Genomic DNA, 27854 nt, shown 5'->3' with positions numbered 1-27854 from the left:
GTTGTCCACACCTGAGTTCAATTTCTCTAGCCACACCCAGGCCTGATTATTGCCACACCTGTTCACAATCAAGGCATCACTTAAATAGGAGCTGCTTGACACAGTAAGGTCCACCAGAAGATCCTTAAAAGCTACACATCATGCCGAGACCCAAAGAAATTCAGGAACAATTGAGAAAGAAAGTAGTTGAGATCTATCAGTCTGGAAAGGGTTATAAAGCCATTTCCAAAGCTTTGGGAATCCAGCGAACCACAGTGAGAGCCATTATCCACAAATGGCGAAGACATGGAACAGTGGTGAACCTTCCCAGGAGTGGCCGGCCGCCCAAAATTACCCCAAGAGCGCAGCGACGACTCATCCAAGAGGTCACAAAAGACCCCACAACAACGTCCAAGGAACTGCAGGCCTCACTTGCCTCAGTTAAGGTCAGCGTTCATGCCTCCACCATCAGGAAAAGACTGGGCAAAAATGGCCTGCATGGCAGAGTTCCAAGGAGAAAACCACTGCTAAGCAAAAAAAACATCAAAGCTCGTCTCAATTTCTCCACAACACATCTTGATGATCCCCAAGACTTTTGGGACAACATTCTGTGGACCAATGAGACAAAATTGGAACTCTTTGGAAGGTGTGTGTCCAAGTATATCTGGCGTAGAAGGAACACTGCATTTCATAAAAAGAACATTATACCAACAGTAAAATATGGTGGTGGTAGTGTGATGGTCTGGGGCTGTTTTGCTGCTTCAGGACCTGGAAGACTTGCCGTGATAAAAGGAACTATGAATTCTGCTGTCTACCAAGAGATCCTGAAGGAGAATGTCCGACCATCTGTTCGTGTACTCAAGCTGAAACAAACTTGGGTTCTGCAGCAGGACAATGATCCTAAACACACCAGCAAGTCCACCACCGAATGGCTGAAGAAAAACAAAATGAAGACTTTGGAGTGGCCTAGCCAAAGTCCTGACCTGAATCCTATTGAGATGTTGTGGTATGACCTTAAAAAGGCCGTTCATGCTCGAAAACCCTCTAATGTAACTGAATTAGGACAATTCTGCAAAGATGAGTGGGCCAAAATTCCTCCAGGACGCTGTAAAAGCCTCATTGCACATTATCGCAAGCGCTTGGTTGCAGTTGTTGCTGCTAAGGGTGGCCCAACCAGTTATTAGGTTTAGGGGGCAATCACTTTTTCACACAGGGCCATGATGGTTTGGATTTTTTTCACCTTTAATAATAAACACCTTCATTTACAAATTGCATTTTGTGTTTACTTGTGTTGTCCTTGACTATTGTTTAAATTGGTTTGATGTTCCGAAACACTTAAGTGTGACAAACATGCAAAGGAACAGAAAATGAGGAAGGGGGCAAACACTTTTTCACACCACTGTACACAGCTTTTAATTTATGACTGCCTATCTCATTTCTTGAGGTGCTAAAATGGCAGGGCAGTACAAACCCCCCCCCCCCCCCAAATAACCCCATTTTGGAAAATAGACACCCCAAGGAAATTGCTGAGGGGCATGTTGAGCCCATTGAATATTTTTTTTTGTCCCAAGTGATTGAATAATGACACAAAAGAAAAAAAAAAAAAGTTTACAAAAAGTTGTCACTAAATGATATATTGCTCAAACATGCCATAGTTATATGTGGAATTGCACCCCAAAATATATTCTGCTGCTTTTCCTGAGTACGGGGATACCACATATGTGGGACTTTTTGGGAGTCTAGCCGCGTACGGCACCCGAAATCCAATCACTGCCTTCAAGGTTTCTAAGGGTGCAAAGTTGCAGGAATATTAAAATTTTTTTTTTTTTTGCACAAAGTTGTCACTAAATGATATATTGCTCACACATGCTATGGGCATAAGTCAAATTACACCCCAAAATAAATTCTGCTGCTTCTCCCGAGTACGGGGATACCACATGTGGGGGACTTTTTGGGAGCCTAGCCAGGTACGGGACCCCGAAAACCAAGCACTGCCTTCCGGATTTAAATATAAAACGCTACCAAAAAAAACTGTTCGCGATCGCAGGGATCAGGCCTGACTCTGCGAACGCTGCAGTTATGTGTTTAGTGTTTTGTAATTGACAGTGATCGATTGATACTGCACTTGGGTGAGCTGGGCGGAGGGGCAAAACGCAGGTGCTAGCAGGTATCTGGGCTGATCCCGCTAACAATGTGTTTTTTTGGAACCCTAAACTGCTGGGGACGCTAGTATAGATCTGATCAGATCAGATATTGATCTGTTCAGATTCTATACCACTACGGGAGGTGTATGCTTTGCACGTGGGTGTTAGTGGTACTGGCACTAACCTAGCGCTGCCTGGGGCGACGCAGACCCTGACCCTAAAACCTAATTGATATCACCCGCCGGGTGATCAGGGGGTTAAACCTTTATTGGGTAATAAATGGTGGGTGCCCTGATGCTATAAAAAGCAAACTAACTAACCAGAGTCACCCGTAACACTTATACGGTGATCACTGGTGAAAGGGTTAACTAGGGGCAATCAGGGGGTTCAAATTTTTATTAGGTAGTATATGGGGGTCCCTGGCGCTATATAAAAACCTGACAGGGAACCTAAATAACTAACTGGCTAACCAGCGTCACCAGTGACACTTATGCCGCGTACACACGGGCGGACTGTATGGCGTACTTAGTCCTTCATACAATCCGACGGACAGTCCGTCATACTTTCGACTGAGCGGACTTGACCACACACGGATGCACAAACAGTCCGTCGAAAGCTTGCGCGATGACGTGTACAGCACGTACGACGGGACTAGAAATAGGAAGTCCAATACACAGCAAAGCACCCTTCCGCCGTGTAAATCCTTTCTGAGCATGCGCCATTCTTAGTCCGTCGAACTAGCCTACTAACGAGCGGATTGTCCGCTGAAACCAAAGTACGATGGACAGAATTTCGAAAAATCCGAAATACTTAGTACGCCAGACTGCACGCTGAAAAAGTCAGCTGAAGCCCACACACGAGCAGACTGTCCGCTGAAATGTGTTTCGACGGACTAAGTAGGCCATACAGTCCGCCCGTGTGTACGCGGCATTATACGGTGATCGCTGGTGAAAGGGTTAACTAGGGGCAATAAGGGGGTTAAAACCATTATTGGGTAGTATATGGGGGTACCTAGCGCTATAAAAACCTGACGGTGAACCTAAAAAAATAACTAGCTACTTAGCGGCACCAGTGACACTAATGCAGCGATCAGAAAAACGATCGCTTTAGTGACACTGGCAAAAGGGGGTGAAAGGGTTAACTAGGGGCAATCAGGGGGTTAAAACCATTATTGGGTAGTATATCGGGGTACCTAGGGCTATAAAAACCTGGCGGTGAACCTAAAAAAAATAACTAGCTACCTAGCGACACTAGCGACACTAGCGACACTAATGCAGCGATCAGAAAAATGATCGCTTAGTGACACTGGCAAAAGGGGGTGAAAGGGTTAATTAGGGGCAATCAGGGGGTTAAAACCATTATTGGGTAGTATATCGGGGTACCTAGCGCTATAAAAATCTGGCGGTGAACCTAAAAAAATAACTAGCTACCTAGCGACAATAGTGACACTAATGCAGCGATCAGAAAAATGATCGCTTAGTGACACTGGCAAAAGGGGGTGAAAGGGTTAACTCTAGGGGCAATCAGGGGGTTAAACCTTTATTGGGGGCTGGTAGGGGGCTACCCTGGACCTAACACTAACTGCCCTGACACTTTTTACTTTTACAACTGACACTGAATGCAGTGATCAGAAAATAAATGATCACTGCAATCAGTGACACTGTGACTGGGAGGGGGGGGCGGGGGGCGATGGGGGGGGGATCGGGGGGGGGGGGTTGTGTACCTATGTGTGCCTACATGTCAGTGTAGTGTTTGGTGCACTTAGTTTTAGTCTTCTCCTCGTAGTCTGGTCTAAAAGACTGCCCCGAGGAGAATGACATCACTTCCTCCCTGCCTGTGTATACAAAACACAGTGGGAGGAAGCTTCTCATTCGCCAGGAGCGATCGAGAGGGGATGGCCAGAAACCAACGGCCATCCCCTCATCCCGGATCGCTCCTGAAGCAAAACGGACTGCCGCATCCAGCGGGAGGGGGTCCGATCGGACCCCCCACCTGCTGGAAGGCAAGCATGTACATGTACGTGCTTGTGCCTGTACTTGCCATTGTGATGACGTACAATGGCATGCGGCGGTCGTTAAGTGGTTAAGGTACCCAGTTATGTAGCACTCCACACATACATCACACACTCACATCAGTTCCTACCCTCAAGGAGACCACAATCCAAGGTCCCCAACTCGCATTCATATACTAGGGTCAATTTTGGACAGAAGTCAATTAACCTACCAGCATGTCTTTAGAGTGTGGGAGGAAACCAGAGTACCCGGAGGAAACCCACGCAGGCACAGGGAGAACATGCAGACTCCAGGTAGGTAGTGTCGTGGTTGGGATTTGAACGAGCGACCCTTTTTACTGCTAGGTTGAGAGTGCTAACCACTACACCACTGTGCTGCTCCAAATTGTTGAAGCTATATAACTCATTGTATTATAAAAATAATATTTGCTCTACAGTACTACAGTTCCAAAGTTAACAAATGTATCTTTGCCCAATAATTTACCCAGAGTTGGTGACACTGTGTTATTTAAAAACACAAAGAACCAAGGCTGTAATTGCTTCTAAAAGTCCATATTCAAAATGCTAACTTAAAGGGGACAAATACATATGTAGTTAACCACTTTGTGTTTTTCGTTGTAATAACCTTTTTAATTTTGACATTAAAAAGCATTTTTCTGTTGATCAGGGTGAAAAAAAATATATATATCAGTTATTTCTGCTGTATGTGTATGTGCTGCAGGGAAGATTTCCCTTCACATGTCCTGGAGACGCAACAGAAAATAAGAGTAAACCTCCTAAAAGTGAGAACTCCCATCTTGTCATGACATCATGACAGTAGTCATGGGAACATTTGCCCCTTTGGGTGATTTTCTCCCGACTCTACTCTGTTAACAATTCCAAAAATGTAGTTCCTCTCATTTTCTGTCTCAATAATGATGGTCACCAGGAAAGTTGAAAGGTAAATAACACAGTAATAAGAACTTGACAATGTCTAACTTTTCTTCATTCTAAAACAAAACATATAAACAATTTTAAATATATCTGCTTTGTTTGAAATTTACAGAACAAGTTTATGTAGCAAGGTATCCAGCCTCCTTCAGTCTAATGAGAACCTCCAGGGCCAGAGATAGCTGACATCCTTCAGTATGTGATGGGTTGTGAGGCATAGTGGGTACAGGGTGGAAGTTATTGGTCGCCAAACACTTCTTGAATGCAAAAGAGATGTTTATTCCTCTTACAAACTTTTATGGATTTTATGGGGGGAAGAGGGTTAGGGCCAGGACACCCTTGAATAGTTGCAAGTTCAATTGGCAGGCTCTGAGGCTTCAATAAGAGGACAGCTGTGCAGGAAAAGGCCTCCAGCAAGAAGCCACATCTGCACATTCAGGAATGCTGTCTTTTATTGCAACAGTCTTTAACAGTTCCTAACACACATGTAACAGTTCCTTCGCTTTCACTACAACTTCTCCTTGTAGTTCTTCAGCCTACTGAGCTCCGTCTCTCACTAGACCCTCTGATTCACTGCCACTGACTCCCTTGAACTCCTCCAGTCTTTACGGTGGTATCTTCCTCAAGCGTCACCCCGCCTCTCTGCTGGGTCCCTAGCTTGGCACTCCCGATACTTCTCAAGCATCACCCCGCTGGCCTGTTCGGTCCCTGACTTGACACACAAGGCTGCTCAGCAAGCGTCATCTCCGCTGGCTGGGTCCCTGACTTGATCACCATCTGAAGTTTCCCAATTCTCCACCGTGCCCGTTTGGTGAGAATGTGACTCCAGTACTTGCTTCAGTTACTCACTCTGGTCCCTGGTAACAAGGCGGGTGGTCCCTGTGTGGAGACAGCTTCCCCCTACCTCCGAACACTGACAGGTTCTCTGACCGAGAGAACCGTCACTTCTGGTTGGACTGAAAGCCGCAATCCCAACCCTACGCAACTCTCTCTTGCTTCTGGATAGGCCTCAGACAGCCTAGCATCCAGATGCCCCGGAGATAGGCCCCATCTCTGGCCTAGCAGCCCTGGCCAACATGACACACGTCCACCCAGACAGCCGTCCGGGTTGCATAGAACATAGATCACCTGACTCCACCCGAATATATAGGTTCTCCCAGCAGGCCAAGGAATCCAAGAAAACCCCTGCCCATTGGCTGAAATACCCTATATATTCATGACCTGACCTTGAGTTGCCCTTCTCATATCTAGTACTCCCAAGTCCCTGGCCACCTAGTGGTAGAAGCAAAAAGTGCAATAAGGCCAAACAGGGAGAAATCAATGGATCTCTAACAATCGACCGGGTGGACTACTCCTGTCAAGTAAATTTGTGAGGAGCATCCCTGCCTAAACTCTGGGGTGCTACATCTATAAAGTGGTTAATTTGTTGCAAAAATCTTTTAAATAAAGCCTTTAATTTTTTATATGAAATTATATGATAAAAGCTTTTTTTACTTAACCATCATCAGCCCTGGAAGATTTGGCTGCTCAATGACCAGGGCATTTTTTGCGATACGGCATTGCATACATTTAAGTGACAATTGCGCGACCATGCAACGTTGTACCCTAACAAAATTTACATCCCTTTTTCCCACAAATAGAGGTTTTTTTTGGTGGTATTTGATCATCTGTGCGGTTTTTATTTTTTGCGCTATAAACAAAAAAAGACCGACAATTTTGAAAAAAACACAAATATACAAATATTTTGTACTTTTTAATATAATAAATATCCCCATTTTTTTAAAAAACTAATTTTGTCCTCAGTTTAGGCTGATATGTATTCTTCTACATATTTTTGGTAATAAAAATTGCAATAAGTGCATATTGATTGATTTGCGCAAGTTATAAGGGCTACAAAATAGAGGAAAGATTTATGGCATTTTATTATTATTCTTTATTTTTACTAGTAATGATGGCGATCAGCGAATTTTATTGGGAATGCAACATTATGGCGGACAGATCGGACACTTTTGACACATTTTTGGGACTATTGGCATTTATACAGCGATCAGTGCTATAAAAATGCATTGATTACTGTGTAAATGTCACTGGCAGGGAAGATGTTAACAGTAGGGGGCGATCAAGGGGTAACTGTGTTCTGTGTTACCTAGGGAGTAATTCTAACTGTGGGGGGATAGGACTGCCTGGGTGAGCAGACTGATTGTTGTTCATACTTCAGCTCTCCTCACCCCTGATAGCACGGAGATCTGTCTGTTTACATTGACAGATCTCTGTTCTGTCTCTGTGTAGAGCAATCACGGATGCGCAGTGGTCGTTGTGACCACCGGGCAAACGCATCAGCTCCGGCGTTGTGCCGCATGTGCACGTGTGCCCACTAGTGGACGAAAGGTGAAGCGACGTAAAGCTACGTCAGTTCACCCAGGGGAGCCAACCTGCCACAGTATAACTGCGGCGGCTGGTCAGGAAGGGGTTAATTTACATATAAGGGTGTATTTTTATTAACAACAAAATTCCTGTGCTGTAAATGCCAAAAAGGGACCAATAAAATAAAAAAAAATCATCAAAACCTGTTGTCCCAGTTACGGAATCCACTCGGGTGAAATGCATAGGGCGGTGTTACAGCGGTGACGTCATAATGCCTCGCTGGGATGTTGGATGCTGTGTTGCAGATATGCTGTCTTACCATACCTTTATGTGAGTAGATGCCCAGTTCAATGCGTTTTTAAGTACTACATTATGAGAGGTTGCCCTTACTCTTTTATGTGTTACATATGCCATGCTTGAGTGGTGGAGTGTCCTGATGTGATCTGTTAGAAAGTGCTGGTCTGGACGGCAGGCTACGAGAGGGGAGACTTACTTCCATCCATCCAGGAGGGATGATGTGGTAATGGAGGCTTACATCTATTCATCCTATCTATCTAGGTGGCAGGCTGCGGGGTTAGAGGTGTATCACCTATCCATCCAATATTTGGTCAGGATTTCTCCTTTACAAATGCTGTTAGCCTCCTATATTTTGAGGTCTAACTTTCTGGTAAGTAGCTCTGGTGTCACATGGTTTGGTGCACAGTGCTGATTGTGAAGAGGAATATATGCATATGATTCATGGCTATTTTTTTATTTTATCTGTATGCACTTTTTTTCTCTTATATAGAGATCCTATTGGTGCACTTTATTTTCACTGGAATTTTCTTATGAACTTAGTGGGTTTTATTTTCTATTTATTAATTGATGTATTTGATATTACACAAATGTTTTTGCATTAATATATTTGAAATATTATTCACTTGATTTGTACATCTATGAATTGACAAATATTTATTTTATTGAGTAGGAAAAAAATGGAGATATGGGACTTTAATGGTACAAATTATTAGGGAAACTACTTGAATCCACTATATAAAAGACATAAATAGTTTATTGAAGAAAATTATAAAAACAACCACAGTGTTATTCATTGTCATAGGTATATACACACAGCCTAACACAGACAAAGAAACGCTTTAATCAGATACATATTTCGCATCCCAATTTTTTCCACGTTTCGCTGATGTGGCTTCTTCAGGAAAACAGATGTAAATATTTATTCAGCAAATACAGAGGGACACATTTCACTCAGCTTTAGGTATATATGAAAAGACAGAGAAAAAAATTATATTGATATAGAAAAGTAACTGCAACTTCACAATGTACAATCTTGCACACATGTGGCTATAAATCTCTCACAAATCAAGCAAGCACCCCATTGCAAAAGACCCCCCCCAAGAAAATCCCCCTACCTCTTGTGCCGTCCACCTGAGCTCCCAGTTTTTTGCGTTTTCAATACAATAAGCAGAGGGATGTAGGTGTGGTTAATTTTTTGGAGCCTGTTTTGAGCTGCTCTCTTATCCCTCTCTATAAATTGATAAATATGTAATATATTTTTGCAGGCATTTCTGTGTATTTTTGAAATCAGTCTCACGATATCCCTCTCTACGGGTGATCTGGCCCTCTATGGACTGGGGCTCTCAGGCTATCCAGGAGGATTTCCCATTGGAATAATAAAACTCCCCACATGCCCCATTTTTTGGAGGTAGGGGGATTTTCTTGGGGGGTCTTTTGTAATGGGGTGCTTGCTTGATTTGTGAGAGATTTATAGCCACATGTGTGCAAGATTGTACTATTGTACTTTATGAAGTTGCAGTTATTTTTGTATATTAATATTACATTTTTCATATACACTTAAAGCTGAGTGAAATGTGTCCCTCTGTATTTGCTGACTAAATATTTACATCCGTTATCCTGAAGAAGCCACGTCGGCGAAACATGTGGAAAAAAAATGGGACGTGAAATATGTATCTGATTACAGTGTTTCTTTGTCTGTGTTAGGCTGTGTGTATATACCTATGACAATGAATAACACTGTGGTCATTTTATAATTTTCTTCAGTAAAATATTTATGTCTTTTATATAGTGGATTTGAGTAGTTTCTCTAATAATTTGAACCATTAAAGTCTAATATCTCCAATTTTTTACTACGCTATATTTTTTAGGGATGTTGGTACCATACTATGATTGACCAGTTTGGAGCTGATCTTTGCCCATATTTGTGACTATATTTATTTTATTATTTATTCATTTGGCAGCACAACATTGTTATGCTGGGAAGGATGGAAAGGACTAAATCAGGCAAGGAATAATCAGCGCACCTCATCCCGGTTTTAGCAATTAAAAAGGAACGGAAAGGGGTAAATGGGACTGTTGCGGTGCTGATATTAGTAAGGAACATAGAATTTATTTAAAAGGGATATTTTATTGAATATGCTAAAAATGGCCCAAAAAAGGTCAATGAATACAAAATTAGAAAACAACAGATATTAATTTTCATACAGACAATGTATAACGTCCATCATTTAATTTGAATAACCAAATTCTTGGCGGTTCAGATGTTAAATTGGGAATTTAACATCTGAACCGCCAAGAATTTGGTTATTCAAATTAAATGATGGACGTTATACATTGTCTGTATGAAAATTAATATCTGTTGTTTTCTAATTTTGTATTCATTGACCTTTTTTGGGCCATTTTTAGCATATTCAATAAAATATCCCTTTTAAATAAATTCTATGTTCCTTACTAATATCAGCACCGCAACAGTCCCATTTACCCCTTTCCGTTCCTTTTTAACATTGTTATGCTGTTTTTAAGGGCTTAGTTATATATGCAGCTCAAGTCATATACAGTAATATCAAAACAAGCAACATTTTACTTACTTTTTTTTTTTTTTTTTTAGGTCATGATTCCTATAATGTTCCTTCAAATCATGTTGATTCTATTGAAAGACCTGTATCTAGAGGTGAGCTTTTCTATCCTTATTTGTTAATTTTCATGTTTTTATTTTACTTTCCTGTCAATGGTGTCTATGTACAGGCCCAGGAATATATTTTTCCTGGTATAATAAATGCATGTCAAAATGGTCAATGATGTAAATTTTGTAATTAAAGTGTATGTGAACCCTAAGCATAAACATTTATTTACCTCCTTTTTATCAGTTAAAGTGCAACTATGAATAAAATCCGAAATTGCATACTCTGTGATGCAGTCTGTCACTAACATTATAGCAACAGTTTTTTTTTTTTTTTTAGATAACTCCCTTCCCCCTTCCCTCCTCCCCCCAAAACTAGTTTTCTTGCTTGTTAATTCTGCAGATAGATCCTTTACATTTTCCCTTTTTTTAACAGGGTGACAACACTGTTCTGTTCTAAAGCCTCGCCTAAAGCCTCGTACACATGATCGGATTGTTGGCCCAAACTTGTCTTGCATACACACGACACACAATTGTTGGCCAACAATTACGTACTACGTGGTTTTTCAGCTCTTTAGGGTCACCCTTTGGGCTCCTTCTGCTAATTTTGTGTTAGTAGACGTTTGGCGAGTGTCGATTTGCGCTTTTCATTTCACGCTTGTCATTTCAAGCTTTTCATTTCGTGCTTTTCAGTTCATTTCTGAAAGGCTGTTTGTCAACCAGACATGTTTTGCGGAATCGGAGGAGATAATGTGTTATTTATTATTGGCCTTGGAGTTATTGCTTTGACATTATTTTAATGGTTGAATAATGATTTGATTCAGTATATTTTCTAGATTTTTGGATGCATAGAATGCACTTTTTGGTTAAGTTCTAGTGGCAGATAGAATTTCTAATTTTATTTGTTTTCTTTTTTTAATGCACAATAAACAAATTGTGGAGAATAATACTTGGCTATATGTCTTACTTCAAATGACAGTTTGGGAGTAGGCAGTTACATTTAAAAAAATACAATGTAAAATTGACAAGGGACACCAACATAGTTGTAGCTTTGATCTTAAAACTACGGGATAACTGTGTTGTGGTAACTTGCCCAAAATAAAATAAAAAAAGCATAATAATATTATTCTTGATATCACAAAAAAAAAAAAAACCTTTAAAAACTTGTTTGCAATAACTCCATTAGTATCACCAGCAAACCAGCTTCATTATTATCCCATTAAAGAAGAAGAGAATATGTGCTGCATTTCGACATTTCATAATTTGCCACGTCATGAATGTTAATTCTCCATTACGAGTGCTAGTTTACAGACCGACCATTTCTGGCTCGTCCTTGTTTCCGAGCATGCGTGTTTGTACTTTGGACTTTTGTCTGACAGACTTGTGTACACACGCTCAAAAAACAGACATTTGTCTGTGGAAAATTTGACGACAATTCTCTGACAGAGTATACAAATGGTTGGATTTTCCACCAACAGCCTGTCATCACACATTTCCCGTTGGAAAATCCGATGCGTATGAGGCTTTAGTTGCATCATGGAATTTTAAATAAATTTTAAGTAAGCAACAAACCAATTTAAATACAAATGCAGCTAACACTGTCTAAATAGTTAAAAACAAGTTGTTTTTATCTTTTGGAAAAGGGTTTAAAGTGTATGTATAACTGACATGTTTTGAAACATTTTGGATAGAGTAGGTAAGGGTCTATGTCCTACTAGGGAGATCTTTTGAGAAGCAATAGGAAGTGAGTTCAAATGGGAATTTCCATCTCAGAAAGGTGGCACCAAACTGACACCATTTGGAATTTCACCTCTTGGCTCGCATGACAACTCTAAAATAAAAGTTTGGCCTCTTTAAACAACCTGGATTCAAAATAATGTGAGCAGTTCTTCCAGTGTTATATGGTTTATGTCAACCCCTGTAACTATGACTTTTGCTTGGATAGGTTGGCCTGTTACAGGAAGTAGAAAAATAACATATCCATTGTACTGCGGTACTCGAAATAAATAAAAAACTGTTGTGTTAATGCTATTAATAGACTTTATCATTTCACTTTTTCTCGATGATAATCCAGAAAAGCTACTCCGAGGACATGAAGCAGTGCTCCCCAGACTTGGGAACACGCTTTGTCTGGGCAATTTTTTCCCATTAACAATCTGATGAATGAATGGTTGTTCCGTGAGGAGCAACAATTTTCCTAAAAAAGTGTATATTTAAAAATATGCATGACTTCTGATATTGAATTGTTGGGTAGGGGTAGAGGATATGCATATGCAATTTGTAGGGTTAGTACACCCAAAACTTTAATTCAGCTTTTGGTAGATGGTGAAGAGTTAAACCTCCCATTCTCTGTTGAGAACTCTATTTATAGGATGTCTGGAGAATGCAACAGAAGGTGCTTTAATACACACATGTGAATGGGAACACCCCAAATCCCTGGTGGAGAGGAAGAGAATCAGGAATCATGAGAGGCAGATTTTGTAGTTTTAGTGTCAAAGCTATACAGTACAGTATGAGAAGCTTGGGGCTGTGTCAGCCAACCAAACTCCCGTTGTACCTAAAATATAATTTTTGTGTGAACTGGGGCTTAAAAATGGATGGCTAGATGTGCTGAATTGAAAAATTCCAGCTATATATACAGTTTATAATTTTTATTTGGGGAGATTTATGCATGCAAGACCTCTCAAATAAATGATCTCTCTTAGGTGGAGAAACAGTCAGTTTGAGATTACATTTTTTATTCTTATGAGTAGACTGTTAGTATAAACTAGTAATGCCGTGTTTTTAACCATTGACCTACAAAAAAATGCCTTTTTTTTAACCACTTCCCACCCGGCCAATGCATATATACGGCCGGGTGGGAGCCGTCTACTCCTGATAGGACGTTCAGGAACGTCTTTCAGAAGTAGCGGGATCGTGCGCGCGCGTGCCCGCGCAGGGGCGCGATCCCGATGTGCTCGTGTCACCCGGACACGGCACATCTCAGATCGGCAGGAGGGCTCTGTGATTGGCCCTCCTGATCACATGACGGCTGTGTCCAATCACGGCCGTCATGTGATGTAAACAAACAGCCGGTTGCTAGGCAATCAGCTCTCCTCTCCTCACATGGAAGTCATCGCTGAGGAGAGGAGAGCAGAACGCTGCAGCCGGCTGATGATCAGTGAGTATGAGCTGTTTTTTACAGCTTTTTACTCACTGATCATCAGTCTAGTGTCAACACACAACACACCACACAGTACAAACACAGTCCCCACATATGTCCCCAAAACACACATGTCCCCAAAACATACATGTCCCCAAATAATAAAAACACATGTCCCTAATAATAAAAACATGTCCCCCACATATGTCCCACTAAAATCACATGTCCCAATGATTATCTGCACACATATGTACGTGATCACCTGCACACATATGTACATGATCATTTGCGTACATATGTCCCTGATCACACAAACCAATTATTATACACTTAACGGAATTTTTTTTACCAAAAACATGTAGCAGAATACATTTTGGTTTAAATTTATGACAAAATTAGATTTTATTGGATTTCTTTTCAAATAGAAAAAAGAAAATATTGTTTTTTTTCCAAATTTCCGCTTTTTTTGCACTTATATCGCAAAAAATAAAAAACGGAGTCGTGAATAAATAACACCAAAATAAAGCTCTATTTGTGTGAACAAAATGATAACAATTTCATTTGGGTATAGTGTAGCATGACCGCGCAATTGTCATTGAAAGCGCTAGAGCGATGAAAGCTGAAAATTGGGCTGGGAAGGAAGGCGGTGAAAGTGCCCTGTATTGTAGTGGTTATTTGTACATCATTGGCAAAGCTGTAAGGACAGCCCCAATACAACCCCTCCAACTCACAGTTTAGTTTTTCCCTAGTGTCATTAGGCGACATTTTCTCTTTGAGAGAAGCAAATCACTTTCCTTTTTTGGAAGCAAGACGTGGGGCTGGCTTGTATTATTGCTTTGGGCACTGCACCACCCACTGGGAGGGTCAAAGTCTGAACAGGGCTTGTCTCTATTTTCCACCCTCAAGGTAACTGAGTGAACAAGGCAGTGGTAAGTCAGAGTTTCAGCCCTTTTAATGAGCTCAATGTTTTATTTGCACGTTGTTTTCTTCAGGGATTACAGAGAATCTCAGTCAGCGAAGTTGGACAGTCCAGCATTTTATTCATTTTTAAATGTGATGGGTTTTTTTGTGGCCTGGAATCGCTAGGACACCTTTTCAGTCTTCCTCCTAGCCAGCTCTACTGGCAATGTTGCCAACCTACCAGATTGAAATTTACTGGCACAGCCACACATAAAATTGACGCTCACAGTGACACTGACAGCAGTGTGCAGCAGCCCAGATGGTGATGACACCTCACTGAGACAACACGTCCCCTCCTGAGACACAGTCACAGTCTCTCTCCAAGCCAAGTGGTTCCTCCAGTCCACTCCAGTCTAAACAGCACTGACGGTCCTTGTCCCAGCCTACCTTGCTCCCATATTTTTTACTGGCAACCTTTTACTTTTCCTGGCATTTACTGGCAGGAGATAATTTCCTGTTTTTTACTAGCTACCCGTAAAATTACTGACGGTTGGCAGCACTGTCTACTGGCATTCGCCACTTTTATTGTCAAAATGTTAAATCATAAAATCATTTCCACATTGAATGTCAGTTATTTCCAGCCCACCCCAATAATCTGAATTATTTTGGCAATGTAATTTTTGAATTATCCCACACATTTACTTCCTTGAATGCAGGAACTCACGTTCACTATGTCTTGTAAATTTGCACTGCTGTGTCTCCCATTTAAACAAACTGCACTCTGAACTGCAACTTTAATGGCACTGAAGAGGAGTAATTTCAGGAGGCACAGTTAATACAGGAAATGCACCACATAGAACAACACTTGCTTTCAGGCAGAAAGGTTCCATGGGATATACATATATTACTTTGAAATCAAAAGTAAACTAAAAGAATGAGCACAGGAGACATTGCAAAGCATGCAGATAATCCAGGAAAATGATGAAAGAGATGGCCAGATAGCCAACTATCACAACTAGAGATTTGACTGCTTAGGCGGGTTGTTAGGGAGTAGGCAGCTATCGGCATCCTAAAAACTAGTGATGAATTCCTAATTTTCAGAAGAATGTAAACTGTGCTGCATCAAAAGAATATTAATGGGGAAAGCTGCAATCATACCATGCGATATTAACATAGTCAAATACAATGCCCTCAAAAAGTATTGAAATTATCCACATTTTGTCATGTTACAACCAAAAACGTAAATGCGTTTTATTGGGATTTTATGTGATAGACCAACACAAAGTGGCACATAATTGTGAAGTGGAAGGAAAATGATAAATGGTGTTAAAAAATGTTCACAAATAAATATCTGAAAAGTGTGGCGTGTATTTGTATTCAGCCCCTTTATTCTGATACCCCTAACTAAAATTTAGTGGATCCAATCGCTTTCAGAAGTCACCTAATTAGTAAATAGAGTTCACCTGTGTGTAATTTAATCTCAGTATAAATACAGCTGTTTGTTGAAGCCCTCAGAAGTTTGTTAGAAAACCTTAGAGTACCAACAGCATCATGATGGCCAAGAAACACAAAACAGGTCAGGGATAAAGCTGTTGTCATGGTTATGCAGTGATCTTCCTGTGTTTGCTTACCTTCCCTCATGTCTTCAAACTAATGCCGCGTACACACGGGCAGACTGTATGGCCTACTTAGTCCGCCGAAACACATTTCAGCGGACAGTCCGCTCGTGTGTGGGCTTCAGCGGACTTTTTCAGCGTGCAGTCCGGCGTACTAAGTATTTCGGATTTTTCTAAATACTGTCCGTCGTACTCGCATTTCGGCGGACAATCCGCCCGTGTGTATGCCAGTCCGCCGTACTTTTGAAATGAGCGGACTTTTCCCGCCCGGAGAAAAGTCCGCTCATTTCGAGTGGGTATCCAGGTAGGCGGGGCCCACGAAGGAGACGTCGCTGGCCCCGCCGCCTGGTATGGACTTAAAGGGGAACCCCAACGCCGAAAAAAATCGGCGTGGGGGTCCCCCCCAAGTCCACAACAGACCCTTGTCCGAGCACGCTACCCGGCCGGCCAGGAAAGGGGGGCGAGCGAGCGTGGCCCCCCCACCCCAAAGCACCTTGTCCCCATGTTGATGAGGACAAGGGCCTCTTCCCGACAACCCTGGCTGTTGGTTGTCGGGGTCTGCGGGCGGGGGACTTATCGGAATCCGGGAGCCCCCTTTAATAGCTCTTTTGCTAGCGGAGGAGTCCGGCTTTCTTCCTCGCCGCCGGCCTCTTCTCCCGACTTCGGGGGTCTTGTCCCCCTCTTCGGTTCTTCTGCCGTGCCACCGCGCCTTCTTATAGCTCTTTTACAGGCGGTGGCCCGGTCTTCTGTCGCCACCGCCACCGCCTTCCGTTCTTCTTCTTCTTCTTCTTTTCCAGGAGATGTTGCCTCGACGATCTCTCCGGCCGGAATGCCAGGGACGCACTGCGCGGCCACTTATATAGGGACAAGGGGCGGTGTCACATGGCTTTATGTCACATGGGTTGGTGTCACATGGTGACCCCGCCCCCTTACGACGTCATAGTCCCCATGTGACATCAACCCATGTGACCAACCCATGTGACATAAAGCCATGTGACACCGCCCCTTGTCCCTATATAAGTGGCCGCGCAGTGCGTCCCTGGCATTCCGGCCGGAGAGATCGTCGAGGCAACATCTCCTGGAGAAGAAGAAGAAGAACGGAAGGCGGCGGCGGCGACAGAAGACCGGGCCACCGCCTGTAAAAGAGCTATAAGAAGGCGCGGTGGCCCGGCAGAAGAACCGAAGAGGGGGACAAGACCCCTGAAGTCGGGAGAAGAGGCCGGCGGCGAGGAAGAAAGCCGGACTCCTCCGCTAGCAAAAGAGCTACAAGAAGATAGCGGAGGAGTCCGGCGAGAAGACCCCCGAAGACGGAAGACCCCCGGGGCTGTGCAATAAAGTATTTTATCTCGTGTGTTGTGTTTTTTTTTTGTACTTTTATTTTACAGGTGAATGGGTAGGGGTACATTGTACCCCATACTCATTCACATAGGGTGGGGGGCCGGTATCCGGGGGCCCCCTTATTAAAGGGGGCTCCCGGATTCCGATAAGCCCCCCGCCCGCAGACCCCGACAACCAACGGCCAGGGTTGTCGGGAAGAGGCCCTTGTCCTCATCAACATGGGGACAAGGTGCTTTGGGGTGGGGGGGCCGCACGGCCCCCCCTTCCCCAAGGCACCCCCCCATGTTGAGGGCACGCGGCCTGGTACGATTTAGGAGGGGGGGCGCTCGCTCGCCCCCCTTTCCTGGCCGGCCGGATAGCGTGCTTGGACAAGGGTCTGTTGTGGACTTTGGGGGGGACCCCCACGCCGATTTTTTTCGCCGTTGGGGTTCCCCTTTAAGTCCATACCAGGCGGCGGGGTCAGCGACGTCTCCTTCGCGGGCCCCGCCTACCTGGAGACGCGCTCGAAATGAGCGGACTTTCCTCCGCGTGTGTGGGCGAGTACGTTCATTTCAAAAGTAGGGCGGATAGTATGGCGGACTTAGTACGCCGTATTAGTCCGCTCAAAAAGTGGTGTGTGTGGTCAAGTCCATTCATTCGAAAGTATGACGGACTGTCCGTCGGATTGTATGACGGACTAAGTAGGCCATACAGTCCGCCCGTGTGTACGCGGCTTAAGAGGTCAGCCACTTCCACCTGGTGGTTTTTATAACCTCTCCTCTAAGCGTGGCTCCACCCCAGGCCTTATCAGGGAGCCCTATATTAACCTGTGCACTGCAGGCCATCAGTGCTGATCAACCATTGTGTATTCCTTTGTGTGTTAGTTTCCTGTTTCCTGCTGTGTGCTCTGCTTCTTTTCCGTTACCGACTTTGGCGTGTCTTGACTATCCCTGTTTGCCTGTGATCCTGACCTTTTGGCGTGTACCCAACTATTCTTGTCTGCTTGTGGGCCCGACCCTGGCTTTGTCCCTCACCATCCCTATCCTCCTGTTGCCTACTGTGGGTGTGAGCTGGGGGACCCTGGGGGTCGCGACCTGGAGCCAGTTGCAGCCAAGTCCATCCTCACCACTAGAGGCGCTGGTGAACACCTGCTGGCTCTTAGACTCCGCACCCCAGGGAATCTTACGCTCTTACCCCAGTGGGATCTGTCCCCCGTCTGCAGCAGTCAGCCGTAGGGTCCACAACCTTACGGTGCACTCCTGATCCCTACGGTGTGCACCTGTCACCTCGTCTCAAGATGACCTGACAGTTTGATCAGCCATGGACCCGGCTGACGTGCCGCTTCCTGCAGATGATCCATTGCAGAGCTTAGTTTGGCGACTTGAGACCCAAGAATCGCATCAGACCCAGGTGATGTGATTCCTTCAGGATTTGGCATCCTGTGTTGAACAGGTTCAGGCCTCATTATGACCCCCGGTTCAACAACCTCAACCGCTATCTGCCGCTGCACCTATCGCATCAGTCGCAGCCACACATTCATTACAACTACCAGCTCCGGTCCGTTTCTCTGGGGACTCCAAGGCTTGCAGGGGGTACCTTAGCCAGTGCACAATTCATTTTGAACTTCAGCCCCAAAACTTCTTGTCCGATCGGGCAAAAGTCGCATATATCATATCCCTCCTGTCCGGCGAGGCGTTAGCTTCGGCCACCCCTCTGTGGGAACTGAATGATCCAGTGGGTTCTAGCCTGTCTGATTTCTTGAAACTTTTTCGGAATATCGTCGAGGAACCGGGTCGTGTCTCCTCAGCGGCTAGCGCCCTTTTACATCTCCGTCAAGAGTCTGCATCTGTGGGACAGTATGCTCTTCAGTTCCGTATCCTCACAGCTGAATTGAGCTGGAATAATGAGGCCCTAGTTGCAACCTTTTTACATGGCCTCTCTGATAGAGTGAAGGATGAATTAGCAGGAAGATCCCTTCCTGCTGATCTGGACAGTGTTATCACCTTGTGTAACCAGATCGATATTCGCCTTCAGGAGAGGGCCCTGGAAAAAAGACGCCAGCACTCCCCGTTCTTTAGGCAGTCTGAGCCCCCAGTCCCTTCTCTTCAATCCGAGGAGCAACCCCTGCCTGCTGAGGAACCTATGCAGTTGGGCCAGACAAAGTTATCTCCCGAAGAACGTGCTAGGCGCAGAACTCTGGGCCTATGCCTCTATTGTGGGGCCATAGGTCATTTCCGTGATACTTGTTCTCTTCGTCCGGAAAAACGCTCAGGGCTAATACATCTGGAAGGTGGAGTATTAGACCCTAAATTATCACCTTCACCTTCTCGTCTTCTCCTTTCTGTGTTGCTTTATGTCGGTGCTTCCTCTCGTTCGGTCTCAGCATATCTGGATTCCAGAGCCGCTGCCAATTTCATGGATTGGGAAACTGCATCCTCCATGAAACTTACCCTTATGCCCCTTACAACGCCATTGGTGGTCTTGGTGATTGATGGCACTGTTCTCCCAGGGGCCCCTATCCGCTTCCAGACTCTTCCTGTTAAGATGTCAGTAGGGACACTCCACCAGGAGTGGATATCCTTCCTTGTCTTACCTAAGGCTTCATCTCCTATCATATTAGGTCTTCCTTGGTTACGGCTCCATTCTCCACACGTCGACTGGTCTGCTGGTCAGATCCTGGCTTGGGGTTCCTCCTGTTCCTCTTCCTGCTTAGTCAAGGGTACCCCAAGAGAGAAACTTCCTGTTACCACCATCCCAGTATCTTCTGCTATTCCCGCTGTATATAGCGATCTCTGAGACTCGTCCTGCAATAGTTGGACTGATGCACTCTCTAGGTCATGTGGTACTCTGGATGAGGAGCCCACCTATGAACCTGAGTCGATCATTCACTCCAGTTTGCATGGCCATTTACCTTTGCCTGTCCCTAATCTCTCTTGGACGCACAGCCAGGCTAACTTGTCTGCAAGTTCCACAGTTGCTATGCCCTGTGATGCGATTGAGATGGTCGCTACACCTGACAATACTATTCAGCTGGCCTCTGCACCAGTTATGCCAGTCTAGCCCATGCCCAATGAGCTTCCTGCTTCTTGTTCGGGACCTTCTGTGACCTGGCCTCACCCTACTGCTACTATGTCCATTCAAACCCGTTTAAGAGGTTCAATCCATCCTTTGGATAGACTGCCTCATTCGGCCAGGTGGGGTTTTCAATCTTTTTCTCAGGGTTCTCTGCATTCTGTTTGTGTTTCAGCTATCCAGCTTGACTCTTGTGACATGTCACTTTCTAACCAACCTGACCTCAGGGATCCACTGACCTCTGCCCAGTCTAGTGGTCCTGTTATAGATGCCCAGCTCATCTTTAAGGGTGTGGGGGACCCTGCTCAGACTCCTGATCTTCTCATGCCCTTACCCATTCCTAAAAAGCCTTTAGTCCTCAAGTCCTCTCGTCCTCTCCCTACCTCTGTTTCGGTCTCTGAGGATAATCTAAAATACGAGGTTAGTCAAGTTTTGGATTCCCGGCTCCGTAAAGGCATTCTTCAGTATCTCGTACTTTGGAAAGGGTTGGGTCCTGAAGAGAGGTCTTGGATCACTGCATCTGAGGTCTTTGCTCCCTGTCTGTTAAGGAGGTTCCATCTGGAGTTTCCCTTTAAGCCTGAACCCAGGCGGGGGAGGCCTCGTAAGAGGGAGGGTACTGTCATGGTTACGCAGTGATCTTCCTGTGTTTGCTTACCTTCCCTCATGTCTTCAGACTAAGAGGTCGGCCACTTCCACCTGGTGGTTTTTATAACCTCTCCTCTAAGCATGGCTCCACCCCAGGCCCTATAAGGGAGCCCTATATTAACCTGTGCACTACAGGCTATCAGTGCTGATCAACCATTGTGTATTCCTTTGTGTGTTAGCTTCCTGTTTCCTGCCGTGTGCTCTGCTTCTGTTTTCCGTTACCGACTTTGGCGTGTCTTGACTATCCCTGTTTGCCTGTGATCCTGACCTTTTGGCGTGTACCCAACTATTCTTGTCTGCTTGTGGGCCCGACCCTGGCTTTATCCCTCACCATCCCTATCCTCCTGTTGCCTACTGTGGGTGCGAGCTGGGGGACCCTGGGGGTCGCAACCTGGAGCCAGTTGCAGCCAAGTCCATCCTCACCACTAGAGGCGCTGGTGAACACCTGCTGGCTCTTAGACTCCGCACCCCAGGGAATCTTACGCTCTAACCCCAGTGGGATCTGTCCCCCGTCTGCAGCAGTCAGCCGTAGGGTCCACAACCTTGCAGTGCACTCCTGATCCCTAGGGTGTGCACCTGTCACCTCGTGTCAAGGTGACCTGACAGCTGTAAAGTTTAAAGCAGGTTGGGTTATACAAAAATATCCCAAGCTTTGAACATTTCACGGAACACTGTTCAATCCATCATCCGAAAATGGAAAGAGTATGGCACAACTGCAAGCCTACATGGCCGTCCACCTAACCTGGCAGGCCAGGTAAGGAGAGCATACATTAGCCCATGGCAACTCTGGAGGAGCTGCCGCTCAGGTGGGAAAATCTGTCCACAGAACAACTATTAGTAATGCCCTCCACAAATCTGGCCTGTATAGAAGAGTGGCAGAAAGAAAGCTATTATTGAAAAAAAAAAAGAATTTCCGATTGTAGTTTGTGAGAAGCCATGTGGGGGACACAGCAAACATGTGGAAGACAGTGCTCTTGTCAGATGAGACCAAAATTGAACGTTTTAGCCTAAAAGCAAAATGCTATGTGTGGCAAGAAAATGAACACTGCACATCACCCTGAACACACCATGCACATCACCCTGAACACACCATCCCTGCCGTGAAACATGGTGATGGCAGCACCATGTTGTGAGGATGCTTTTCTTCAGTATGGACAGGGAAGCTGATCAGATTTAATAGGAATATGGATGGAGACAAATACAGGGTGATCTTGGAATAAAACCTGTTATACCACGTACACACGATCGGACATTCCAACAACAAATGTTTGATGGGAGCTTGTTGTTAAAAATTCTGACTGTGTGTAGGCTCCATCAGACATTTTTTTTCGGAATTTCTGACAACAAAAATTTGAGAGCTGGTTCTCAAATTTTCCAACAACAAAATCCGTTGATGTAAATTCCGAGCATGTGTAAACAATTCCGACACACTAAATTCCACACATGCTCTAAATCAAATATGAGATGGAAGTGCTCGGTCTGGTAAAACTAGCGTTCATAATGGAGATAGCACATTCGTCACATTTTTTATTACCGCAGTTCATTCTCTTCTTCTTTATAATGCTAGAATTATGAAGTTGTTTTGCTGCTGATATTCACAGAGTTCTGACAAACTGATTTCTTTATTATTTCTTGTAATGTCATGAATAATATTTTTTTCGCCAGATCGCCAGTAATGTTTTGAATTTATTTTTATAGTGATTTTTTTATTTTTTATGAAGATCTCCTTTTTTCTTTTTTTTATAGTGATCTACTTTTTTTTTTTTATCAAGATCTCCTGTTTTCTTTTAGATTTTTTTTTCTACTGATCTCCATAATATTTTTTGTTGCTTTGTGTGTCAACACCATCATTAACTTGTATTTTTTAACCTCAAGGAGGTTTGGTGTTGGTGTCCCTTGTTAATTTGACATTGTCTTTTTGAAATTGACCTGCCTAATTACAAACAAACTGTCCTTTTTGAAGTAAAACACATAGCCAAGTATTTGTAAACAAAAAATAGCCATTTATTATGGGTCATAACCAAATAAAGAGGAAGGCAATGCTGGATAAACAGTTCAAAATTGTGAAGCCTTTGTACCCCAGGGCACACATCAGCTACTTTACAGCCAAAATTGGTAGCATGAGGAGTCCATATAATAGTGAGCACAATCTGGTCCAGGACTCCAACAGATCAGGAATAGCATCAGATGACATATATGTCCCCAGCTGTAGTCTTACAACAGCCTGCATCTTTTGCAGGCAAGACTGAACCCAGGCCATCACTCTCTTGTCTTCCTTATATACTTGCTTTCAGGCTGTGGCTCTGGTGTTGGAGTTGTGGCAGGAGGTGGAAGAGGAGGAGGAGGATGATGGCCGAACTCACAAACCTGGCTTTGGCTTGTGAGTTCGCTCCTCAACCCCTTACTTAGGGCTTGTAACATAATATCCTCACAGAAGAGGTGTTGGTCCTCCTCAATTTCCTGCCTTTTGCCGGCTGCCATGCAGGCATAGTCCTCTTGAATATTGGGGGGGGGGTTCTGAGGGCCACAGTAGCCCTCCAAAATAGCCCATGTGCTGCCTCCTCCACGTTACTCCTCTTCCTGGGACTTTTTTTTTAACACAGAGGGGAGGGACCTGGGATTAGGTCAGGCTACTGGGCCCGACCACCTCCTGGATGCCACTTACCCCCGCCACCTCCTGACTGCCACTTTCCACAGCCTCCTCCTGGCTGAGGCTTTCCTGTGTATGAAAAAGGGACATAGTTTTAGTTTTTGGTTCATCAATTATGCACAATTTTCAGCCAATGACTGTTGCAAATTGAATGTTAACAAATAGAAAAGACTATGATTCTGACCCCAGCATTTTTCATTCTTGTCCCAATCATTTGTGGCCACTACTGTCTATTGATATGTAAAACACTTTGTTAAATCAGAAATTAGTGATCAATGATAACACCTAGTTAACTTCATAATTTTTTTTGCCAAGAAATATGTTGAACAATGCTATACCTGGCTCAAGCTGGGCTCATCCACATCTTCCTGGCTGGAAGGCACAGGTTGGATGTCGGAAGCCTTAGCTGGGGTGTTAAGAAGCATTGAAGGAAGACGGGAGAGTGCTGGCCTGGGTTCCCTTTGGTCTGGCAGAAAATGCAGTCTGTCATAGTACCACAGCCTGGGTACATAAATGTCATCTGCTGCAGCTCCTGACCTCTGGGAATCCTGGACCTTCTTGCGCTCCATATTATATGTGCTCTTCATGCCACCAATTGTGGCCTTCAAATAGTTGATGGTTGCCGTGGGGACCTGTGGCTTCATGAATTCCAATAATTGATCCAGCACTGCCTGTCCCTTTCTTTTATTTTTATAAAAGGGGTGATTTGCCTGCCACAGACAGGGCAGCTCCCTGTACATATCAATGAATATGGGTATAAAGTCCTGATCATTTAATATATCCATTTTCTCTGCAAGACAAAACACAAGAGAAACCCTAATGTCAGGCTAAACTCTTATAAAATTGTCCCAATATAGGCCTTAATCTATAAGCAGTTAAAAGTTAAAATTGTACCTTCGTTATCACGATCGGCACTTCTGCTACTCCTTCCTCTGCTCACAGATCGTACGTACGACACATGCATGTTACGCTTTATATACACTGCACATGCGTGAAACTGTGCTAGCCCCTGACCTTCTATCTAGTATATTCCCCGCTCCTTCTCTTTCGGCGCAGTGGGAGAACACATGGTGTGGAGAAAGAACAAGTGCATGAAGTCAGCAGCAGCAATGGCAAAAGCCCAGAGCCACAAAGGTCCCGATCCCAGAGGAGATTTAAGCCATAAAATATAGCGATGGTGGACATCTTCAAGGGGGCCAACTATGATGGGAAGCATGGACCTTACCCAAATCCAAATGTGAGAAAGGCGAAGATCATGACTAAAGTTGTGAGAAGTCTGCCGAAGAACTTTGGGGTACGGCGATCGAAGGATCAACTAAGGAAACGCTGGTCAGACCTCAAATTGAGCGAGCAGGATCAGTACAGAAAAATCAAGAGAGTGCAGCAAAAAAGTAAGTATTTTGTCGTGTGTTTCTATTATTATTATTACGTTCGTGCTGCTCCATGTGCTTTTCTTTACTGTTGTACAGTTTAAAATGGCAACTTTCATGTTTGTGGGCACAGTAATCATCCATAGTAAACATTGTTTGTTCGCCCACTAATACGATGTTTTTGGCAGATGCAAGTCAACAACATTTGATCATGCCTATTTGTATTAAAAGAAGTTTAGTACATTGTTGTCTAGATGCATTTGTAACTAGAATGAAATGCAAACTTTATTAAGTGTAAGGAAAGGACACTCAGCAGCTGTTTACACATCTGCATGCAGGAGCACTAGTGTGGGACACCAGAACAAACTTTTTAGGGTGTACCACACTGGTGCTAAAGTGGATATTAGGGGTGTCTCCATGTGTGATACTTTACCAAAAAAGGTAATTAATTCCAGCTTTGGAAAGGGAAAAAAATCATGTCTTCAGCTTGGAACTTTGCCAAAACAGACAATTGGATGACACTTCAATGTTTCATATTTCTATTTCTGCCCTCAAATATCTGTGTGCTAAGTATACCTTTATTTTATTCACATAGTGGAGAAAAGACTCGGGACGTCTGAGGTCACCAGGGACCCCCCACCTCATAAGGAAGGGGAAATCCCAAAACAGCAACCAGAGGATGTGGAGGAAGGAGAGGTTTATGAAGTGGGTGAAATAGTGACCACAACAGGTGAGTGTCCAAGAGCACAGCTTTAGGTAATAGATGTATGCCTGCATATTTATAATACATGGTGTGTTTTATTATTTTAGGTGATGTGGATGTTGTGGAAGAGGAAACACATTTCGCAAGTGCACAGATCCTCACCGTGGAGATCATGGAGTGCAATCGGGATTTACAGAAGACAAAAACATCATTGATTTTTTAGGCAGAATCAAAAACACACCAACATTTATCAAATTGTTTCTATTTTTCTAACTTTTCTCAAAAATTTTGAAAACCAAATTTTGAAGATGCACACAGTGGGGGTTATTTACGAAAAGGTAAATACACTTTGCACTACAAGTGCATACTACAAGTGCATAGTCAGCTCCCAGCACGAATTGAGACAGCACGCGGTGACATCAGCACGTCGCACACCTTAGATGGGGCCTGCGGGACGACGTCCTCTGTTTGATGAAACGCGTAGGTTTTGCGACATGCTGACGTCACCGCATGCTGTCTCGCTCCGTGCTGCACGGGCGAGCTGACTGTTTGAGCTGGCCAGCTGCTATTTTTATGCTTTTTAAGCACTTTTTATATGTTCTTGTTGCTATATCTTGTCCTGCTATAAAATAAAACTCTCGGATTTTACCGATGTCGGTCCCTTCGGGTTTTTTTCCCTTTTTATGGCCCTGGATCTCTGATCATTTTCTGTGCATATATGCACCCATTTGAGCGAGTATCTCGAATAACCGGGGACCCTTCCATTGCAGATCATTGCCTCGAGGAGGACGTAGGATCCAGGATTCCTGGTTCAGGGAGTCATATCCCGTGATTCCACAAACATCTCTATTGGGAGATAAGCCTTATGTGTTGGCCATCTGGTAAGCCTAAACTCTAACTGATGGTGGGTGCACAATACAGTGAAGTGTATGAAGAAGTGACACCGGGTGTTTTTCATTTGCACTTTTCGTCCTCTACGGAATGGGCTTTCTTTTTTTCATGTTTAATTTTGTGTTTTAATTTGTATCACATTTGCTACACATTTGTTTTTTATTTATACACAGAATTTATTTTAATCACTTCATCCCAGGGACTTTAGGGCATATTGTTTATTTTCCCCATATATAGATGTGGTTTAATTATCACTACACCACACTATATGCTAATTTTTAGCACAGCTACATTTGTTCTGAGTGTGTGTAGCAGAACCACAACATAATAGCTGAAGAAGAGATTGTCACCTCGTGTATCAAAGAAATTACGTTTGCACTATTGAAGAAAATGGGAAAAAAAAAAGCCCATTGGATAACCTAGGAGACAGCTTAAAGAAACACAAGCAGTAAATCAAAGGAAGTATTATTTCATTTTAAAATACAAATTTAGTTAAAAAAGGTTTCTTAAACATTTTCTGGCATATCAATGGCCCCCCTAACCGCAAAGTACTCCATATATTTTAGACCGACCTTGTGGGTGCTTTGGGGGGGCAAGCCAGGAACTGCCAGCTTCAATCGCCATCAGGGTTTGGTTTTGAAATCCGGCCTCGGGCCCACCTGAGGCCACATAGTTCATAGAATTTCTCCTTAAAAAGTTGCGGAGAATGCAGCCTGCAAGGATTATATGGTTACGTTTATATTCCGCCATGTTGATTGGCATAAGGAATAGGCGGAACTGGCTGGCCATTATCCCTAAAGCATTCTCCACCACTCTTCTGGCTCTGGCCAGCTGGTAGTTAAAAACCCTCTGGTCCAGGGCGAGGGTCCTCATTAGGAACGGCCGCATCAGGTGATCACCCAGCCCAAACGCTTCATTAGCGAAAAGGCGAATCGAAGACCAGCCATGGTGTCTTCCAGAGGTGGCAATCCCAAGCCACCACTCTGGAGCCGTCCATAGAACTTGGTCTGGGCGATGACTCCACCATCCCACATCCGGCCATTCTTCCCCATTTCCACATAGAGAAAATCATATGTAGCCGACACCACTGCCAACATCACAATACTATTAAACCCCTTATAGTTGTAATAGTATGACCCCGAGTTGGGAGGTTGGACTATATGGACATGTTTACCATCTATTGCCCCCCCCCCCCCTCGGTTG

At 44.0% G+C, this 27854-nt stretch overlaps 1 protein-coding gene across 18 annotated transcripts in view; it reads left to right on the top strand.

The window, feature by feature from the left end:
* The window catches only part of ADGRL3 (adhesion G protein-coupled receptor L3), a 1264347-nt gene that overhangs the window by 549203 nt on the left and 687290 nt on the right, over positions 1-27854 (top strand). For all 18 annotated transcript variants that reach the window (XM_077475785.1, XM_077475784.1, XM_077475783.1 and 15 more), the window contains exon 6: positions 10334-10396. In XM_077475785.1, coding sequence (XP_077331911.1) covers positions 10334-10396 — 63 coding nt within the window. The remainder of the gene's footprint in view (positions 1-10333; positions 10397-27854) is intronic.

This window comes from Lithobates pipiens, unplaced genomic scaffold (genome assembly GCF_037356315.1).
Source record: "Lithobates pipiens isolate NorthernLeopardFrog02 unplaced genomic scaffold, aLitPip1_a1.2 Scaffold_13, whole genome shotgun sequence".
Lineage (NCBI taxonomy): Eukaryota > Metazoa > Chordata > Amphibia > Anura > Ranidae > Lithobates > Lithobates pipiens.
This window is presented reverse-complemented; position numbering and strand designations above follow the sequence as displayed.